General features: G+C 34.0%; 4 protein-coding genes across 13 annotated transcripts in view; 1 reads left to right on the forward strand and 3 right to left on the reverse strand.

Annotated features, from left to right (window-relative positions):
• Positions 1-7,435, forward strand: part of LOC135795612 (xaa-Pro dipeptidase-like) — a 202,982-nt gene extending 195,547 nt beyond the window's left edge. For 3 of the 6 annotated variants that reach the window (XR_010549094.1, XM_065307336.1, XM_065307347.1), the window contains 3 exons: positions 6,813-6,908; positions 6,971-7,122; positions 7,191-7,435. Coding sequence is in view for 5 of the 6 variants with exons in the window: in XM_065307336.1 (XP_065163408.1) it covers positions 6,888-6,908; positions 6,971-7,122; positions 7,191-7,248 (231 nt within the window). In the remaining variant the exon portion in view is untranslated. Of the gene's footprint in view, positions 1-75; positions 114-6,579; positions 6,754-6,800; positions 6,909-6,970; positions 7,123-7,190 lie in introns of those variants that run through there. The other 3 variants (XM_065307367.1, XM_065307358.1, XM_065307373.1) reach the window with 3 other exon arrangements.
• The window catches only part of LOC135795534 (uncharacterized), a 191,576-nt gene extending 178,391 nt beyond the window's left edge, over positions 1-13,185 (reverse strand). Inside the window, exons 1-7 of one of the 4 annotated variants that reach the window (XR_010549087.1) lie at positions 10,679-10,735; positions 10,514-10,565; positions 10,349-10,400; positions 10,184-10,235; positions 10,019-10,070; positions 9,854-9,905; positions 9,362-9,411 (exon numbers count right to left, since the gene is read on the reverse strand). Coding sequence is in view for 3 of the 4 variants with exons in the window: in XM_065307252.1 (XP_065163324.1) it covers positions 11,820-13,154 (1,335 nt within the window). In the remaining variant the exon portion in view is untranslated. Of the gene's footprint in view, positions 1-8,586; positions 8,759-9,361; positions 9,412-9,853; positions 9,906-10,018; positions 10,071-10,183; positions 10,236-10,348; positions 10,401-10,513; positions 10,566-10,678; positions 10,736-11,332; positions 11,385-11,496 lie in introns of those variants that run through there. The other 3 variants (XM_065307260.1, XM_065307252.1, XM_065307246.1) reach the window with 3 other exon arrangements.
• A 193-nt stretch (positions 13,186-13,378) lies between these two features.
• On the reverse strand, positions 13,379-14,644 carry LOC135795575 (nucleolar protein 58). The gene is given in 4 exon segments (XM_065307294.1): positions 13,379-13,658; positions 13,718-14,019; positions 14,022-14,365; positions 14,442-14,644. Coding segments are annotated over 4 exon segments (960 nt in total). The 5' UTR covers positions 14,519-14,644; the 3' UTR covers positions 13,379-13,421.
• A 560-nt stretch (positions 14,645-15,204) lies between these two features.
• Positions 15,205-16,897, reverse strand: LOC135795560 (galactokinase-like). 2 transcript variants are annotated; one of them, XM_065307283.1, is made up of 7 exons: positions 16,780-16,897; positions 16,579-16,701; positions 16,344-16,521; positions 16,000-16,282; positions 15,765-15,946; positions 15,430-15,704; positions 15,205-15,368 (listed from the first exon to the last, which is right to left on the reverse strand). In XM_065307283.1, the coding sequence occupies exons 2-7, from the start codon at positions 16,579-16,581 to the stop codon at positions 15,255-15,257; spliced, it is 1,035 nt and encodes a 344-aa protein (XP_065163355.1). In that variant the 5' UTR covers positions 16,582-16,701; positions 16,780-16,897; the 3' UTR covers positions 15,205-15,254. The 2 variants fall into 2 exon arrangements, with proteins under 2 accessions (XP_065163355.1, XP_065163348.1); XM_065307276.1 differs by having other exon boundaries at positions 16,579-16,846.
• Positions 16,898-16,991: the final 94 nt, after the last annotated feature.

Genomic DNA, 16,991 nt, shown 5'->3' on the forward strand with positions numbered 1-16,991 from the left:
ACAGCACAGATTGTTTGTTTTTCATCGCTGTGTGAATATAATATTACTTATAATATTTCTTTTTTTTATTTACAGTATTTGCCCTGCCCTTTAGTCTGATGAGTTCTGCATTGGTAAGTTTATAATTCAATTATATATTTCGTTTTATTTACTTTGCATTTACGTGTTTTTTTGTCGCTGTTAAAAGCCTTCTACTAAAGCGATAGCATTAAATAATTTAATTTTTTTGTTATTGGGAGTAACGTCTAACAAACTTGGGCGCGGAGACCAAATATGCAGAATTAAATTCTCTATCCGGTTGTATTTAATTGTTGCAAGAAAAGCGCTTATACGATACGATTTATGGTTTAATATTGGAAACAAACTTGTAAAACGCAGCTTGTGTACAAAACTGTAAGATTTGTTTTAATTTTACGTGATGGAAACATGATGCAGTATTCTTTTGCCCATTCTTCCTTATTGATTATTATTTTAAATTACCAATTTAACAAGCTCATTTGATAGAGAATTGTCCGTAGATTAAGACGCTGCGATCAGATCCTATTTATCTCTTTTAGTTTACGAGATATTCGCGATTGAATAAAATGGGCAAAAATTGCAAAATGTCACTTTTTAGCACTTTTAGTCGCGTTTTTCGACCTTTTACTGTAGGAAATATAATTATTTTATATTTGTATCTGATAGAGAATTTTCCAATCTTTCATAATCAACAATTCGTTGGTAGCTATCTCTTTTAGTATAAGAGATATTAATTTTAGAAAATCGTCCAAAAAAAGTATCAAGTACCCCCCCTTGGCAATTATTTCTTAAGACTTAAAATTTCATCTCTCAGATTTCCTTTTAACTATCCTATCTGATAGAGATTGGTCCGTAGATTAAGACGCTGCGATCAGATCCTATTTATCTCTTTTAGTTTACGAGATATTCGCGATTGAATAAAATGGGCAAAAATTGATAAATGTCACTTTTTAGCACTTTTAGTCGCGTTTTTCGACCTTTTACTGTAGGAAATATAATTATTTTATATTTTTATCTGATAGAGAATCTTCCAATCTTTCATAATCAACAATTCGTTGGTAGCTATCTCTTTTAGTTTAAGAGATATTAATTTTTGAAAATCGTCGAAAAAAAGTATCAAGCACCCCCCCTTGGCAATTTTTTCTTAAGACTTAAAATTTCTTCTCTCAAATTTCCTTTTTAACTATCCTATCTGATAGAGAAAAGTTAGTAGATTAAGACGCTGCGATCAGATCTTATTTATCTCTTTTAGTTTACGAGATATTCGCGATTGAATAAAATGGGCAAAAATTGCAAAATGTCACTTTTTAGCACTTTTAGTCGCGTTTTTCGACCTTTAACTGTAGGAAATATAATTATTTTATATTTTTATCTGATAGAGAATCTTCCAATCTTTCATAATCAACAATTCGTTGGTAGCTATCTCTTTTAGTTTAAGAGATATTAATTTTTGAAAATCGTCGAAAAAAAGTATCAAGCACCCCCCCTTGGCAATTTTTTTCTTAAGACTTAAAATTTCTTCTCTCAAATTTCCCTTTTAACTATCCTATCTGATAGAGAAAAGTTAGTAGATTAAGACGCTGCGATCAGATCTTATTTATCTCTTTTAGTTTACGAGATATTCGCGATTGAATAAAATGGGCAAAAATTGCAAAATGTCACTTTTTAGCACTTTTAGTCGCGTTTTTCGACCTTTAACTGTAGGAAATATAATTATTTTATATTTTTATCTGATAGAGAATTTTCCAATCTTTCATAATCAACAATTCGTTGGTAGCTATCTCTTTTAGTTTAAGAGATATTAATTTTGAAAATCGTCGAAAAAAGTATCAAGCACCCCCTTGGCGATTTTTTCTTATGAATTAAAATTTCATCTCTCAGATTTCCGTTTTAACTATCCTATCTGATAGAGAACATTCAGTAGATTAAGACGCTGCGATCAGATCTTATTTATCTCTATTAGTTTACGAGATATTCGCGATTGAATAAAATGGGCAAAAATTGCAAAATGTCACTTTTAGCACTTTTAGTCGCGTTTTCGACCTTTTACTGTAGGAAATATAATTATTATATATCTTTATCTGATTGAGAATTTTTCAATCTTTCATAATCAACAATTCGTTGGTAGCTATCTCTTTTAGTTTAAGAGATATTAATTTTTGAAAATCGTCGAAAAAAAGTATCAAGCACCCCCTTGGCAATTTTTTCTTAAGACTTAAAATTTCATCTCTCAGATTTCCGTTTTAACTATCCTATCTGATAGAGAAAAGTCCGTAGATTAAGACGCTGCGATCAGATCTTATTTATCTCTTTTAGTTTACGAGATATTCGCGATTGAATAAAATGGGCAAAAATTGCAAAATGTCACTTTTTAGCACTTTTAGTCGCGTTTTTCGACCTTTTACTGTAGGAAATATAATTATTTTATATTTTTATCTGATAGAGAATTTTCCAATCTTTCATAATCAACAATTCGTTGGTAGCTATCTCTTTTAGTTTAAGAGATATTAATTTTTGAAAATCGTCGAAAAAAAGTATCAAGCACCCCCCCTTGGCAATTTTTTCTTAAGACTTAAAATTTCATCTCTCAGATTTACCTTTTAACTATCCTATCTGATAGAGAAAAGTTCGTAGATTAAGACGCTGCGATCAGATCTTATTTATCTCTTTTAGTTTACGAGATATTCGCGATTGAATAAAATGGGCAAAAATTGCAAAATGTCACTTTTTAGCACTTTTAGTCGCGTTTTTCGACCTTTTACTGTAGGAAATATAATTATTTTATATTTTTATCTGATAGAGAATCTTCCAATCTTTCATAATCAACAATTCGTTGGTAGCTATCTCTTTTAGTTTAAGAGATATGAATTTTTGAAAATCGTCGAAAAAAAGTATCAAGCACCCCCCCTTGGCAATTTTTTCTTAAGACTTAAAATTTCATCTCTCAGATTTCCCTTTTAACTATCCTATCTGATAGAGATTGGTCCGTAGATTAAGACGCTGCGATCAGATCTTATTTATCTCTTTTAGTTTACGAGATATTCGCGATTGAATAAAATGGGCAAAAATTGCAAAATGTCACTTTTTAGCACTTTTAGTCGCGTTTTTCGACCTTTTACTGTAGGAAATATAATTATTTTATATTTTTATCTGATAGAGAATCTTCCAATCTTTCATAATCAACAATTCGTTGGTAGCTATCTCTTTTAGTTTAAGAGATATTAATTTTTGAAAATCGTCGAAAAAAAGTATCAAGCACCCCCCCTTGGCAATTTTTTCTTAAGACTTAAAATTTCATCTCTCAGATTTCCTTTTAACTATCCTATCTGATAGAGAAAAGTCCGTAGATTAAGACGCTGCGATCAGATCTTATTTATCTCTTTTAGTTTACGAGATATTCGCGATTGAATAAAATGGGCAAAAATTGCAAAATGTCACTTTTAGCACTTTTAGTCGCGTTTTTCGACCTTTAACTGTAGGAAATATAATTATTTTATATTTTTATCTGATAGAGAATCTTCCAATCTTTCATAATCAACAATTCGTTGGTAGCTACCTCTTTTAGTTTAAGAGATATTAATTTTTGAAAATCGTCGAAAAAAAGTATCAAGCACCCCCCCTTGGCAATTTTTTCTTAAGACTTAAAATTTCATCTCTCAGATTTCCCTTTTAACTATCCTATCTGATAGAGAAAAGTTAGTAGATTAAGACGCTGCGATCAGATCTTATTTATCTCTTTTAGTTTACGAGATATTCGCGATTGAATAAAATGGGCAAAAATTGCAAAATGTCACTTTTTAGCACTTTTAGTCGCGTTTTTCGGCCTTTTACTGTAGGAAATATAATTATTTTATATTTTTATCTGATAGAGAATCTTCCAATCTTTCATAATCAACAATTCGTTGGTAGCTATCTCTTTTAGTTTAAGAGATATGAATTTTTGAAAATCGTCGAAAAAAAGTATCAAGCACCCCCCCTTGGCAATTTTTTCTTAAGACTTAAAATTTCATCTCTCAGATTTACCTTTTAACTATCCTATCTGATAGAGAAAAGTTAGTAGATTAAGACGCTGCGATCAGATCTTATTTATCTCTTTTAGTTTACGAGATATTCGCGATTGAATAAAATGGGCAAAAATTGCAAAATGTCACTTTTTAGCACTTTTAGTCGCGTTTTTCGACCTTTAACTGTAGGAAATATAATTATTTTATATTTTTATCTGATAGAGAATCTTCCAATCTTTCATAATCAACTATTCGTTGGTAGCTACCTCTTTTAGTTTAAGAGATATTAATTTTTGAAAATCGTCGAAAAAAAGTATTAAGCACCCCCCCCTTTGGCAATTTTTTTCTTAAGACTTAAAATTTCATCTCTCGGATATTCATTTAAACTATCCTATCTGATAGGTAATAGTCCGTAGATTAAGACGCTTTTATAAATATAAAAATATTTATTGATTAAAATTACAACGTGATTTTTTGGATTTACAGGTTTTTGTTGAGTTTGACATGTTTCGCCCAGAGGGCATCTTCATAAACTGACTTTAGTAGGTTTGTTAGGGGTGTTTTGTGTGTCAAGTGTTTGTGTTATTGTGTGTTATCGTGCTTGTGGGAATGTGTAGTTTGTTAAGTGGTTTAAAAATTGTGTCGTGTATTGAGTGTGTCTGTTCGTTTAGTAATTGGTGTTTGATTTTGTGTTTGTATATCTGTATGTGTTCTTTAATGTTTAAAAATTTATCTGTGGATGATTTTAATATTGTAAGTGTATTGTCTATTGTGTTGTGTTGGTGATTGTGTTGTAAGATGTGTTTTGCATAGTGTGAGTGGTATGTTTGTGGATTTTTTATTGCGTTTGTGTGTTCTTGGTATCTGATTTTCATGTTTCTGTTAGTTTTCCCTATATATATTCTATTGCATGTGTTACAAGTGATTTTATAGATGCCGCTGTTATTGTATTTGTTTGTGTTTAGTGTTGTGTGCGTTTGTAGTTTGTTGAATAGTTTTTGATTTGTTTTATAGGCAATTCTATGGTTTTTGAATATTTTTGTGATGTTATATGTATCTTTGTCTATGTAGTGGAATGTATGGAATTTGGTGGTTGTGTTTGTGTTGTCTATGGTTGTGTTTGTGTTGTGTTTTGTTGTGGATTTGTTGTGATTTTGTTTTATGATTTTATTGTATATTTTGTTTACGTGCGTTTGTGTGTATCCGTTTTCTATTGCTATTTTAATTATTTTATTGTATTCAATGTTGTATTTAATTTCGTCTAGTGGTGTGTTTATTAATCTGTTGAAACTGAATCTAAAGAAGGCATTTTTGTGTTGTAGTGGATGATGTGATGTGGTGTGGATTATGTTGTTTGTATCTGTGGGTTTTCTGTAAATGTTAAAATCGAATTTTGTTTTGTGTTTTGTTATGTTTATGTCTAGAAAGTTAATGCAGTTATTTTGTTCTGTTTCAGTGGTAAATGTTAGGTTGTTATGTGTGTTGTTGATTATGTTTTGTATATCTATTATATTATGTTGTTCGTGTATGATAAATAAGATGTCGTCTACGTATCTGTACCATTGAAAATGTGTGTATTTTTGTTTTATGTTTCTAATTATTGTTTCTTCTATTGTCTGTAGAAAACTATTTCGCTAATGAAATAGGGAAATATAAACATATATATATATAGGGAAAACTAACAGAAACATGAAAATCAGATACCAAGAACACACAAACGCAATAAAAAATCCACAAACATACCACTCACACTATGCAAAACACATCTTACAACACAATCACCAACACAACACAATAGACAATACACTTACAATATTAAAATCATCCACAGATAAATTTTTAAACATTAAAGAACACATACAGATATACAAACACAAAATCAAACACCAATTACTAAACGAACAGACACACTCAATACACGACACAATTTTTAAACCACTTAACAAACTACACATTCCCACAAGCACGATAACACACAATAACACAAACACTTGACACACAAAACACCCCTAACAAACCTACTAAAGTCAGTTTATGAAGATGCCCTCTGGGCGAAACATGTTAAACTCAACAAAAAAACCTGTAAATCCAAAAAATCACATTGTAATTTTAATCAATAAATATTTTTTATATTTATAAAAAATATATTGAAAGTTGTGTGTGTGTGCACCGTAGTACTCTTTGCGCTAAGAATTGTAGTTTTTTTGTTATAACTCGCAAACGCGGTGTTACAATTAGTTCGAAATATCTTTCCTAGATGCTGAATTTAATTCTGTATCCCTCTGTATAGAAATTTATTGCAAGAAAAATCCGTAACGCGAGTTATTTTGATAGTTGTGTGGGTGCGCCGTAGTACTCGTTGCGCTAGGAATTGTAGTTTTTTTGTTATAACTCGCGAACGCGTTGTTACAATTAGTTCGAAATAATTTTCCTAGGTGTTGAATTTAATTCTGTATCCCCCTGTATAGAAATTTGTTGCAAGAAAATTGCGAAACGCGAGTTATATTGAAAGTTGTGTGCGTGTGTGCCGTAGTACTTGTTGCGCTAGGAATTGTAGTTTTTTTGTTATAACTCGTGAAGGCGGTGTTACAATTAGTTCGAAATAATTTTCCTAGATGGTGAATTTAATTCTTTATCTCCCTGTATAGATATTTATTGCGAGAAAATTCCATAACGCGAGTTAGATTGAAAGTTGTGTGTGTGCGCCGTAGTACTCGTTGCGCTTGGAATTGTAGTTTTATTACGCAGCTTTAAATTTGAACATCACGACTAATATAGGTTTGTTTCTAGGAGTCTCTACTACCGCCTTCGTACGGTGCCTTGAATGGGAATCACTTCAGTCGCTACCTTCGTACGGTGCCCTAAATGGGACTCTTTATGGATCCTGTAAGAATAATTAATTTAATTTATGTATATATGTATATTTCATTTATATAAACATCTTCCAGTTGTTGAATGAAGCATTGGCTAATCCTGAGATAAACAACTTTATCAATAAGGACAAACTGGAGAGATTTCGTGATACTGGTGAAGTGCGTATTGAAGATGATGTTTTGTTTATTGAAGATGGATGTGTCAACTGGACTAAAATACCCAGGACGTATGTTATATGTTGGCAATTTATAATAGTTTATATTTTACTATTCTGTTATTCTTTCTGATTTATAGTGTCCACGAAATTGAAGATTGGATTGCCGGTGTTGATGATGATTCCAAACACGATTGAATGAATTTACAACATTTTGAAGCTGATATTGATATCATTTTTATGTATTCTGTTAAAAGATATAAAAAGAGCAATATATAATTACATATTATTATTCTGTTTTCATGCATATTTTGTTAAAAATGGTGTATATATTGAGAAATTGAGTTTGTGATTCTACATGTTTGAATAAAATTGTTGTTTTATATTTTTGACTATAATATTTTATTATTTTATTTGTTCCAAACGGGCAACATAGCTCGCAACATCGTTACTCCTTTAATTTATCCATAAATCCCTTAAACTTTAATGGAAATGCCACTGCTAGATATGAGAAATAGTTCAAAATCAATTTTATATTTTATCAATATTAATTTAAAAACGGTATCACTAGTGTCATCTATCCACGAGTAACTAAACTACGCTACTATTCAAGATTGCTGGAGATTCTACCTACTGCACTTTCTGCGATCCTAATATTCAAAAGAATTTTGTTACCAATTTCACTGGATTTCTCGACAAAATTTGTCGAGAAATGCTGAAATGTTGCTGCTCATCAGTCTGTAGTATTAGGAACGCAGAAAGTGGACATAGGCAGTTCCCGCCAAATTATTATATATATTATTTCAATTAGTTTCGGTACAATTTCAATTTTTTTTATAAAATTGCAAATAGGGCCTAAGCAGTTAATGCTAGTAAAAAAATTACTAAAATAAATGTTGTAGAATTAAATTGTCTATCAGAATTCGAAAACTGAATTCAGAAATTCCAACTTATCATTTGCATCATAAAAAAGAGAAATCTTTTGCCTTTTTTATAACAAAATCTTTTCTTTAAAAATTTTTTGTGCCATTTTGATTATTTTTCAATAATGATGCCACCTTATAGAGAATTTTTCAAGGATCAAGATTATGTAGTTCTTAATTTTCTAGCCCTCTTAGTTGTCGAGATCCTGCAGAATTCGAAAACCGAATTTGCTGAATAAAGATTTTTAAACATTCATATTACCCGCCATTACTAGTTACCACCTCTTTTATTTACTTACCTCCTCACCCTTTCTGCGATCCGAATACCAAAACCTGAGTTTCGACTGTTTCGAGTCCAAATTTTGTGTCATTTTGCCTCCCAGAGTCGAAAAAATAAAGATGGAATATTAGGAACGCAGAAAGTTGAGGAGGCTGATAAAATTTTCGCGGTAACTAGTAATGTGCTGCCTCTGGTGGCGACGGACCGAAGCTCAAAATTTTCGGTTGTTGTAGTTTCTAATTGATAGATGGCACTAGCATGCACTTTTCAAAATAAATGGTTTAAGGAATCGTTAAATATGAATATGTGATCAGGTAGAAATAACAGAAATAATTTTAATTAGAAAAACTTAAAAATATTCTTTATTAAAGAAAACACACAAGCATAAATTTTGGGAGTCAATTTGTGTAATAATCACAAAAGTTATTTAAGATAATGAAATTTAATAATAACAATCTGATGCAAGAATGGTCCTTCTACGATGTCAGACTCAGGTGCAAAATTCCTAAAACAAGCAAAAATTAGTCTTTCGAACATAAAAATGCAATTTTCAGGGTTAATTTGTGAGATAATCACAAAAGTTATTTAGGAAAATGATAAAGAAATTAAATACTTACAATCTGATGCAAGAATGGTGCTTCTACGATGTCAGACTCCGGTGCAAAATTCCTAAAACAAGCAAAAATTAGTCTTTCGAACATAAAAATGCTATTTTAAGGGTTAATTTGTAAGATAATCACAAAAGTTATTTAGGAAAATGATAAAGAAGTAAATACTTACAATCTGATGCAAGAATGGTGCTTCTACGATGTCAGACTCAGGTGCAAAATCCTAAAACAAGCAAAAATTAGTCTTTCGAACATAAAAATGCAATTTTCAGGGTTAATTTGTGAGATAATCACAAAAGTTATTTAGGAAAATGATAAAGAAATTAAATACTTACAATCTGATGCAAGAATGGTGCTTCTACGATGTCAGACTCAGGTGCAAAATCCTAAAACAAGCAAAAATTAGTCTTTCGAACATAAAAATGCAATTTTCAGGGTTAATTTGTGAGATAATCACAAAAGTTATTTAGGAAAATGATAAAGAAATTAAATACTTACAATCTGATGCAAGAATGGTGCTTCTACGATGTCAGACTCAGGTGCAAAATCCCTAAAACAAGCAAAAATTAGTCCTTCGAACATAAAAATTCAATTTTGAGGGTCAATTTGGGAGATAATCACAAAATTTATTTATGACAATGATAGAGAAATTCAATACTTACAATCTGATGCAAGAATGGTTCTTCTACGATATCAGACTCACGTGCAAAATCCCTAAAACACTCAAAAATTAGTGCTTCGAAACATAAAAATGCAATTTTAAGGGTTAATTTGTGAGATAATCACAAAAGTTATTTATGAAAATGATAAAGAAATTCAATACTTACAATCTGATGCAAGAATGGTTCTTCTACGATGTCAGACTCAGGTGCAAAATCCCTAAAACACTCAAAAATTAGGGCATCGAAACACAAAAATGCAATTTTAGGGGTTAATTTGTGAGATAATCACAAAATTTATTTATGACAATGATAGAGAAATTCAATACTTACAATCTGATGCAAGAATGGTTCTTCTACGATATCGGGCTCACGTCGAAAATCCCTAAAACAATCAAAAATTAGAACATCGAAACACAAAAATCCAATTTTAAGGGTTAATTCGTGAGATAATCACAAAATTTATTTATGACAATGATAGAGAAATTCAATACTTACAATCTGATGCAAGAATGGTTCTTCTACGATATCGGGCTCACGTCGAAAATCCCTAAAACAATCAAAAATTAGTGCATCGAAACACAAAAATCCAATTTTAGGGGTTAATTCGTGAGATAATCACAAAATTTATTTGTGACAATGATAGAGAAATTCAATACTTACAATCTGATGCAAGAATGGTTCTTCTACGAAATCAAATTCAGGTGGAAAATCCCTAAAACAATCAAAAATAAGTGCTTCGAAACACAAAAATCCAATTTTAGGGGTTAATTCGTGAGATAATCACAAAATTTATTTATGACAATAATAGAGAAATTCAATACTTACAATCTGATACAAGAATGGTTCTTCTACGATATCGGGCTCACGTCGAAAATCCCTAAAACAATCAAAAATTAGTGCATCGAAACACAAAAATCCAATTTTAGGGGTTAATTCGTGAGATAATCACAAAATTTATTTGTGACAATGATAGAGAAATTCAATACTTACAATCTGATGCAAGAATGGTTCTTCTACGAAATCAAATTCAGGTGGAAAATCCCTAAAACAATCAAAAATAAGTGCTTCGAAACACAAAAATTCAATTTTAGGGGTTAATTCGTGAAATAATCACAAAATTTATTTATGAAAATGATAGAGACATTCAATACTTACAAACTGATGTTAGAATGGTTCTTCTATGATATCGGGCTCAGGTCGTAAATCCTAAAACCATCAAAATTAGTGTTTCGTAACACAAAAATGCAATTTTAGGGGTTAATTTGTGAGGTAATCACAAAATTTACTTATGACAATGATAGAGAAATTCAATACTTACTATCTGATGCAAGAATGGTTCTTCTACGATATCGGGCTCACGTCGAAAATCCCTAAAACAATCAAAAATTAGTGCATCGAAAACAAAAATCAATTTTAGGGGTTAATTCGTGAGGTAATCACAAAATTTATTTATGACAATGATAGAGAAATCCAATACTTACAATCCGATATAAGAACGGTCACTCTACGAAGTCGGGTTCAGTAGCAACACTTCTAAAACAAGCAAAATTAGTGCGTCAAAACACAAAAATGGAATTTTCATCGGTTTCCCGCCCGTTAATTACTTAAGTTATTAGTAAAATTGATAGAGAATTCCAATACTTACAATCTGATACAAGAACGGTCACTCTACGAAATCGGGTTCAGTTGCAACACCCCTAAAACAAGCAAAATTAGTGTCTCGAAACACAAAAATGGCATTTTCATCGATTTCCCGCCCGTTAATTACTTAAGTTATTAGTAAAATTGATAGAGAATTCGAATACTTACAATCTGATACAAGAACTGTCACTCTACGAAGTCGGGTTCAGTTGCAACGCCCCTAAAACAAGCAAAATTAGTGTCTCGAAACACAAAAATGGCATTTTCATCGGTTTCCCGCCCGTTAATTACAAAAGTTATTAATAAAATTGGTAGAGAATTCCAATACTTACAATCTAATACAAGAACTGTCACTCTACGAAGTCGGGTTCAGTTGCAACGCCCCTAAAACAAGCAAAATTAGTGTCTCGAAACACAAAAATGGCATTTGCATCGGTTTCCGACCAGTTAATTACAAAATTGCAATACTTACAATTTAACACAACTACATAGTCATTCCTAATGGTAGAATTTCCGAAGGGCTGTAATTAGATAAAATAGGCAAGATTCCACACAGAATTATCGCACCAAAAACCAAAGTTAGACATTGAACACAAACGTTTACGAGTGCAAGTTGTTTTTTACAATACAATACAAATTTTTATGGGGCGAAAGATTATTCAAGAATCACAATATCGTCATGGGTACCCCTAGTGGTCGGGTCGTCCTCCTGCAGATCTTCGTCGATATCATCTGAATCTGCACCATCTGTTAGCATTCGATCGGTATTCGCAGACAGATTCATTAACTTCAGCACTTCCCATTTTTCCTGAACCTGCTCCTCAATTTTCTGAAACTCCCGGCGTATGAAATCGTCGAAAGCATTTAGTTGGTTCTTGACGTGTGACTTAAAATACATAACATATTTCTTAACGTGGATATCTATATCATCTTTCACATTTTGCAAAAGCAGGGCAACCGAATCTTGACTCAATAGCGATCGAATCGTTTCCGGAGAGAGTTCAGTGCCGTTCACCGTAAATGGTCGCAAAGTGGTGGTGCCTCGAGAGTCGCAAGAGAGTTGACTACCAGTGGGACATGTTGTGGCCTCAGCTTGAGTGCACAACATATTTGAGAAGCGTAGGCAATGAATCCTCCGGTTTTCGTGTATATCTAAGATTGTCGCCGGTGTTCGAGGATTTCCCGTGTCAAACAGGCAAACGCTGCCATTCGCCATCGCAACACCGTAAAACTTTCCGTCCTGGGAATAATCTATCGCTGTCAGCGGCTGTTGCAGACAACATCGAAATAGACATCTGCCTGTGAGTGTTTCGTAGGTGCTCACTTTGTACTCCTCGTCAACAGTAACCACTTGTTGGATGTCCTCCTTGGGATAGAACGCAAATCCGTTCAACGCTTTCAAAGCCACCGTAACTGCCCAAATGGGTTCGTTTTGGTTCAAATCCATGTAGATAAACTTCCCATTTCCGGTGCATATACCAAAATTATCCGCATAGAACGGATGAAAGCGTATACCCGAAGAGGGCTCCTGAATGTCCGCGTTAAAAATCGGTTTGTGCGTGGCCAGGTCCATGATGACCACCTGGCCCGCCTGGCACGTCACCCCTAGGTACTTATCGTAGCAATTAAAGTCTACCCCGAATACAGGTCCAGGTACATCGTACAACTGCATTATCGTTTTTGAATGTGTATCGTACAACGCAACGGTCCCCTGTGTAGTGCCGATGGCAACAGTTCCATTGCGGCTGCGAGAAAACAACACCGTGGAGGCATGGTCGATTGCTGTGACCACATGGATCACCTTGATGTTCCTGCGGTCCTTGAGGCTCAGAATTTGGGGCCGACCGTTGCGCTCAAGGTAAATCATAAACGCGTTGTTTTTACTCCACGAGACGCTGATAATCTCGTCGCCTTTCATGTTGAAGGCATCCAACTGGTCAATATAGGGCCAGTGGCTTACCTTCAGATCGTTAGCTGCTGTCACCAACATTATTCACTAATAGAGCACGATGAGACCGATTCGAAATTGTACGATTGCAACAAAAAATTTCCTCTTCAATGTGGCGAAAATACTAAATTTGTGACCGCGAAAAATATGACGTAAATAACTTGTGTATAACTGGCGCCAGCGATACGAGTTTGTTAACTGGTTTTGTATTTTATATGAACAAAAATTTTAGACATTTAAACGTCAAGACTTCAAACAATAGCGCATATGCTTCATAATTGTTTATTAATTAAATATAAAAGCACTTACTTATTTTGCATATTGCTGTTTCTTTAATTCTTTATATGCTTTGATGATTTCTGCTTGTTGATTGTCCAATTGTCGACGTAAAGCAACCGGTAGATTCTTCCTTTTGCCTTTTCTGTCAATTGTTTTGTTTTGAAGCGGTGATTTCTTCATATTTTTCATTGGAGACTTGTTTGTTGTACTGTTTTTAATTGTTCCTTGATTAAAAACACCCTTCAATAACAAATCTTTCGCCCCAGGCTAGAAAAAACAAATTATTACAACCTGAATTCAAGTAATAGTTTAATTCAAATTCATACCCTTGGTGCATTCATTGATTTTGCAACCTTTTTTGGTTTAACTAGTGTTGGTGGAGCATGTGCAACCTCTCCAAATTTAACATGTTCATGCCTTACTTCAACTAAATCCTCTATGACATCTTTTCTCTTCAATTCTTTCTTTAATTTAAGTTTTCTTGTCTTCTTTTGTGTATTACTGATCTGCTCCTTGCTGGCATTTTCCTCAAGCTTCTTCTTCTTCTTCTTGCCCTTGGATTCCTTCTTTTCTTTCTTTAACTGCTCAGAGAACAATTCCAATGGATCCTTTTCTCTTTTTTCAACTTTTCAACTTCCCCTGTCTCCTGATTTCTCTTGATGTTCACTTTGTATCTTTCTGAGAAGGAACTCTCCTTGATCACTTCTTGTACCACTTTATTAACTCTTTGCATAAATGATCTGTCTGATTCACCAGCTGCTTGTATATACACTGGTCCAGCATTCCCATCCAAACCAGCTTGACTTGGTTTGAAATGCACTGGTAAATTTTTCTTATTGTTCTTCTTTGATTTACTTTTTGATTGAAGTTCTCCAGATTTCACTTTTTGCCGCAACTCCATAAGTCGAGCCAAACTCTTAGGTATTTCTTGGTCATTCTTATTAATTGGTGGTGCATCAACTTTGTCTTTTAATCTTTAAGCAAGTTATAATTAGCGAGGGAAATAGATTTGTAGGTTGAAAGTTAGGTATTTGATTAATTGATTCATACTTATTCAAACGATCTTGTTGCTGTTTATCGAAGTCACGTACACCACGATGTTTTCTTCCTGGAATTTTCCTTCCCATTGTGTGTTATTTATTAGAAATTATCAATAAATCACGGAAAATATGAGCAGCGTGCACAACACACCGCACGAGTTACTACGTCTAAACAATGAGGTTAACGCGCGTATTTATTTTGATTCACAATCATGCATCAAGGTTTTGCATCTCAAAATTTACAGTAAAACTATCCAAAACATATATTTAGCACAGGATCATGTTTTCATCACTTGCACCTTGAACTCGCGCGCACAAAATCCATCATGCCAAATGTTTTAGTAGTCTACATTCAAACAAAACATCATGCTTCGCTCCATTTGTATGTAATTTTTATAATAACTTGAATTAAGTATTAATTTTTGCATTGTAGGTCCAACAGGCCAGTTTAGGATAGTCTACAGATCATTCAGACTATACCTAGCTTCATATAAAGATGTAGAATCAACAAAGTCGGATGATTCTGACACAATAAGCACAAATTCCAAAGAAGAAGATGAACTTCCCGAAGAACCCACCACCTGCTGCATGTCAGGATGTGCAAACTGTGTCTGGTTAGACTATGTAGAGAAGATGAATGAATACTTCAAAGATGGAGGAGATCAAGCCATGAAAGAAATTGAGGAAAGAGTACAAGATCCCAACATGAAGGCATTCCTAATGTCTGAATTACGAATGAGAGAGAAACTAAAGAAATCTTAATAGTAAAGTACTAGGTGAGTATAGTTTTATTAAAATAAAAGCTGTTTAAAGTAGTAAAGGTTTAAATTGAAATAATTTTTGCACCACCACTGGGCTGACAAGCATAAAACGTTGCTTTGCCACTATATTCCTTCTGGATATTCTCAATCAGCTTCTCTGTATACTGTTTGTACACCTAAACACAACAATAAAACATGTAAATGACATGAGAATCACACAAAGAGACAAATACGTACCATTGTAACAGTACAACCGCCAAAACCACCTCCGGTCATCCTGCTGCCTAAAACACCTTCGCTTTTCAGCGCAATATCAACCAATTGGTCGACTTCCGGACAGGAAACTTCGAAATCAGTCATCAGTGATCGATGGCTTTCTATCATCAGCTCACCGAACTTTACGTAATTCTTTTCTTTCAGTGCTTGCGCGGCGAGCGTCGTGCGTTCAATTTCGGTGACGACATGACGAGCGCGCTTTACCACATCTTTATCCGTGTTTATACTTTTTAAATCTGAAATTACAAATATTACGCCTAAGAATATGAAGAAAGTATTTATGGATATGTTTATACATTCAATGTCTTTTTTTGTTGCGTCCCTCAGGCTGATCTTCTTAATCAGGAGCGCTGCCTCTTCGCATTGCTTCCTTCGACTGGAGTATTCACTTCCGGTGAGTTCATGCTTCACATTGGAGTTGGTGATGAGAATCACAATCTCCGGATCATTCAGTACCACCTGGTGACTGGCCAGTGTCCTATGAAAGCAAAAATTACATTTTTATACTTTACATTAACTGTAAAATATGACCTGCAGTCAATTAAGAGAGCGTGATCTTTACAGCCCATCATAGAGATGAATTGATCCATCACTCCGCAAGGCATCCCAGCGTAATCATGTTCTGCTTTCTGGCAAGCTAAAGCTTTGTCAGTTGGCATGACACTATACGCCTGTTCGCCATTCAAAGCGTCTAGGAAAGTATAAGTTGCCACTTCCAGAGCCGCGCTGCTGGATAACCCACCACCGGTTGGTACACTCGACATCACAACAGCCATGAACGAAGGTTTCTCACCGATGTAGTTTGCAATCACGCCTGCGAATGACCAATAAACATTTCAAAACATATACCACTAGTATATCTTCTTCTGGATTACCTTTAATGTAATTCGCCCATTTGGGTTTACCAGGTCTACAAACACAGACCAGGGAGCTTTTGTTCGGCATTTCGATGGTAATCTTCTTGGGCTCATCGGCATCCTTATTCGTGGTGACCACGATTGATTCCTCGCCCGAAATTTTACTTCCAACAATTACCGTTACCATGGGCAATGCCTACAAATTCTCCTCATGTTAGTACACAATATGTCAACCAATCTCAGCAAATGAAACCATTGGCAGGACGAATCCATCGTTGTAATCGGTGTGTTCCCCGATTAGGTTGACTCGACCTGGCGCGGCAGCTGCGACCTGCGGTTCACTCTGGAATTCCTCGCGGAATTTCGCAATGGCTTCCTGAAGAAGTGAATCCAAAGGTTTAATAGTCTCCATGGTGTTAAATTTTAATGAAATTTGTCTGTTTACACTGCGTACGTTTCGCTTTCGCTGTAGAATAACAACTGATGTGATGGAGCAACGAAAGTTACGCGTAGATTGCTTGTTTTGCTGATTAGCTCAAGTAATCTACAAAACATGCGTCCAATGACAACCTTGCTGTAGTTATACACCAACTCCTAAATATGGGGTTTCACCATAAGCGATAAGAGCAACTCGAGTGTTTGTTTATATCAAACACACACTCACTG

This window comes from Atheta coriaria, unplaced genomic scaffold (assembly GCF_025399875.1).
Source record: "Atheta coriaria isolate IRGN ID8LTWV9N9 unplaced genomic scaffold, Caltech_Dcor_3.1 hic_scaffold_1_pilon, whole genome shotgun sequence".
Classification (NCBI taxonomy): Eukaryota; Metazoa; Arthropoda; class Insecta; order Coleoptera; family Staphylinidae; genus Dalotia; species Dalotia coriaria.

What these genes read in the sequence shown, in the direction of transcription:
- LOC135795560 (XM_065307276.1), bottom strand. Translation starts at nt 16,737, where the DNA reads ATGGAGACTATTAAACCTTTGGATTCACTTCTTCAGGAAGCCATTGCG. An exon ending in ATGGATTCGTCCTGCCAATG is followed by an intron (nt 16,522 to 16,578) that starts GTTTCATTTGCT and finishes GAGAATTTGTAG; the next exon opens with GCATTGCCCATGGTAACGGT. An exon ending in AACAAAAAAAGACATTGAAT is followed by an intron (nt 15,705 to 15,764) that starts GTATAAACATAT and finishes TTGTAATTTCAG; the next exon opens with ATTTAAAAAGTATAAACACG.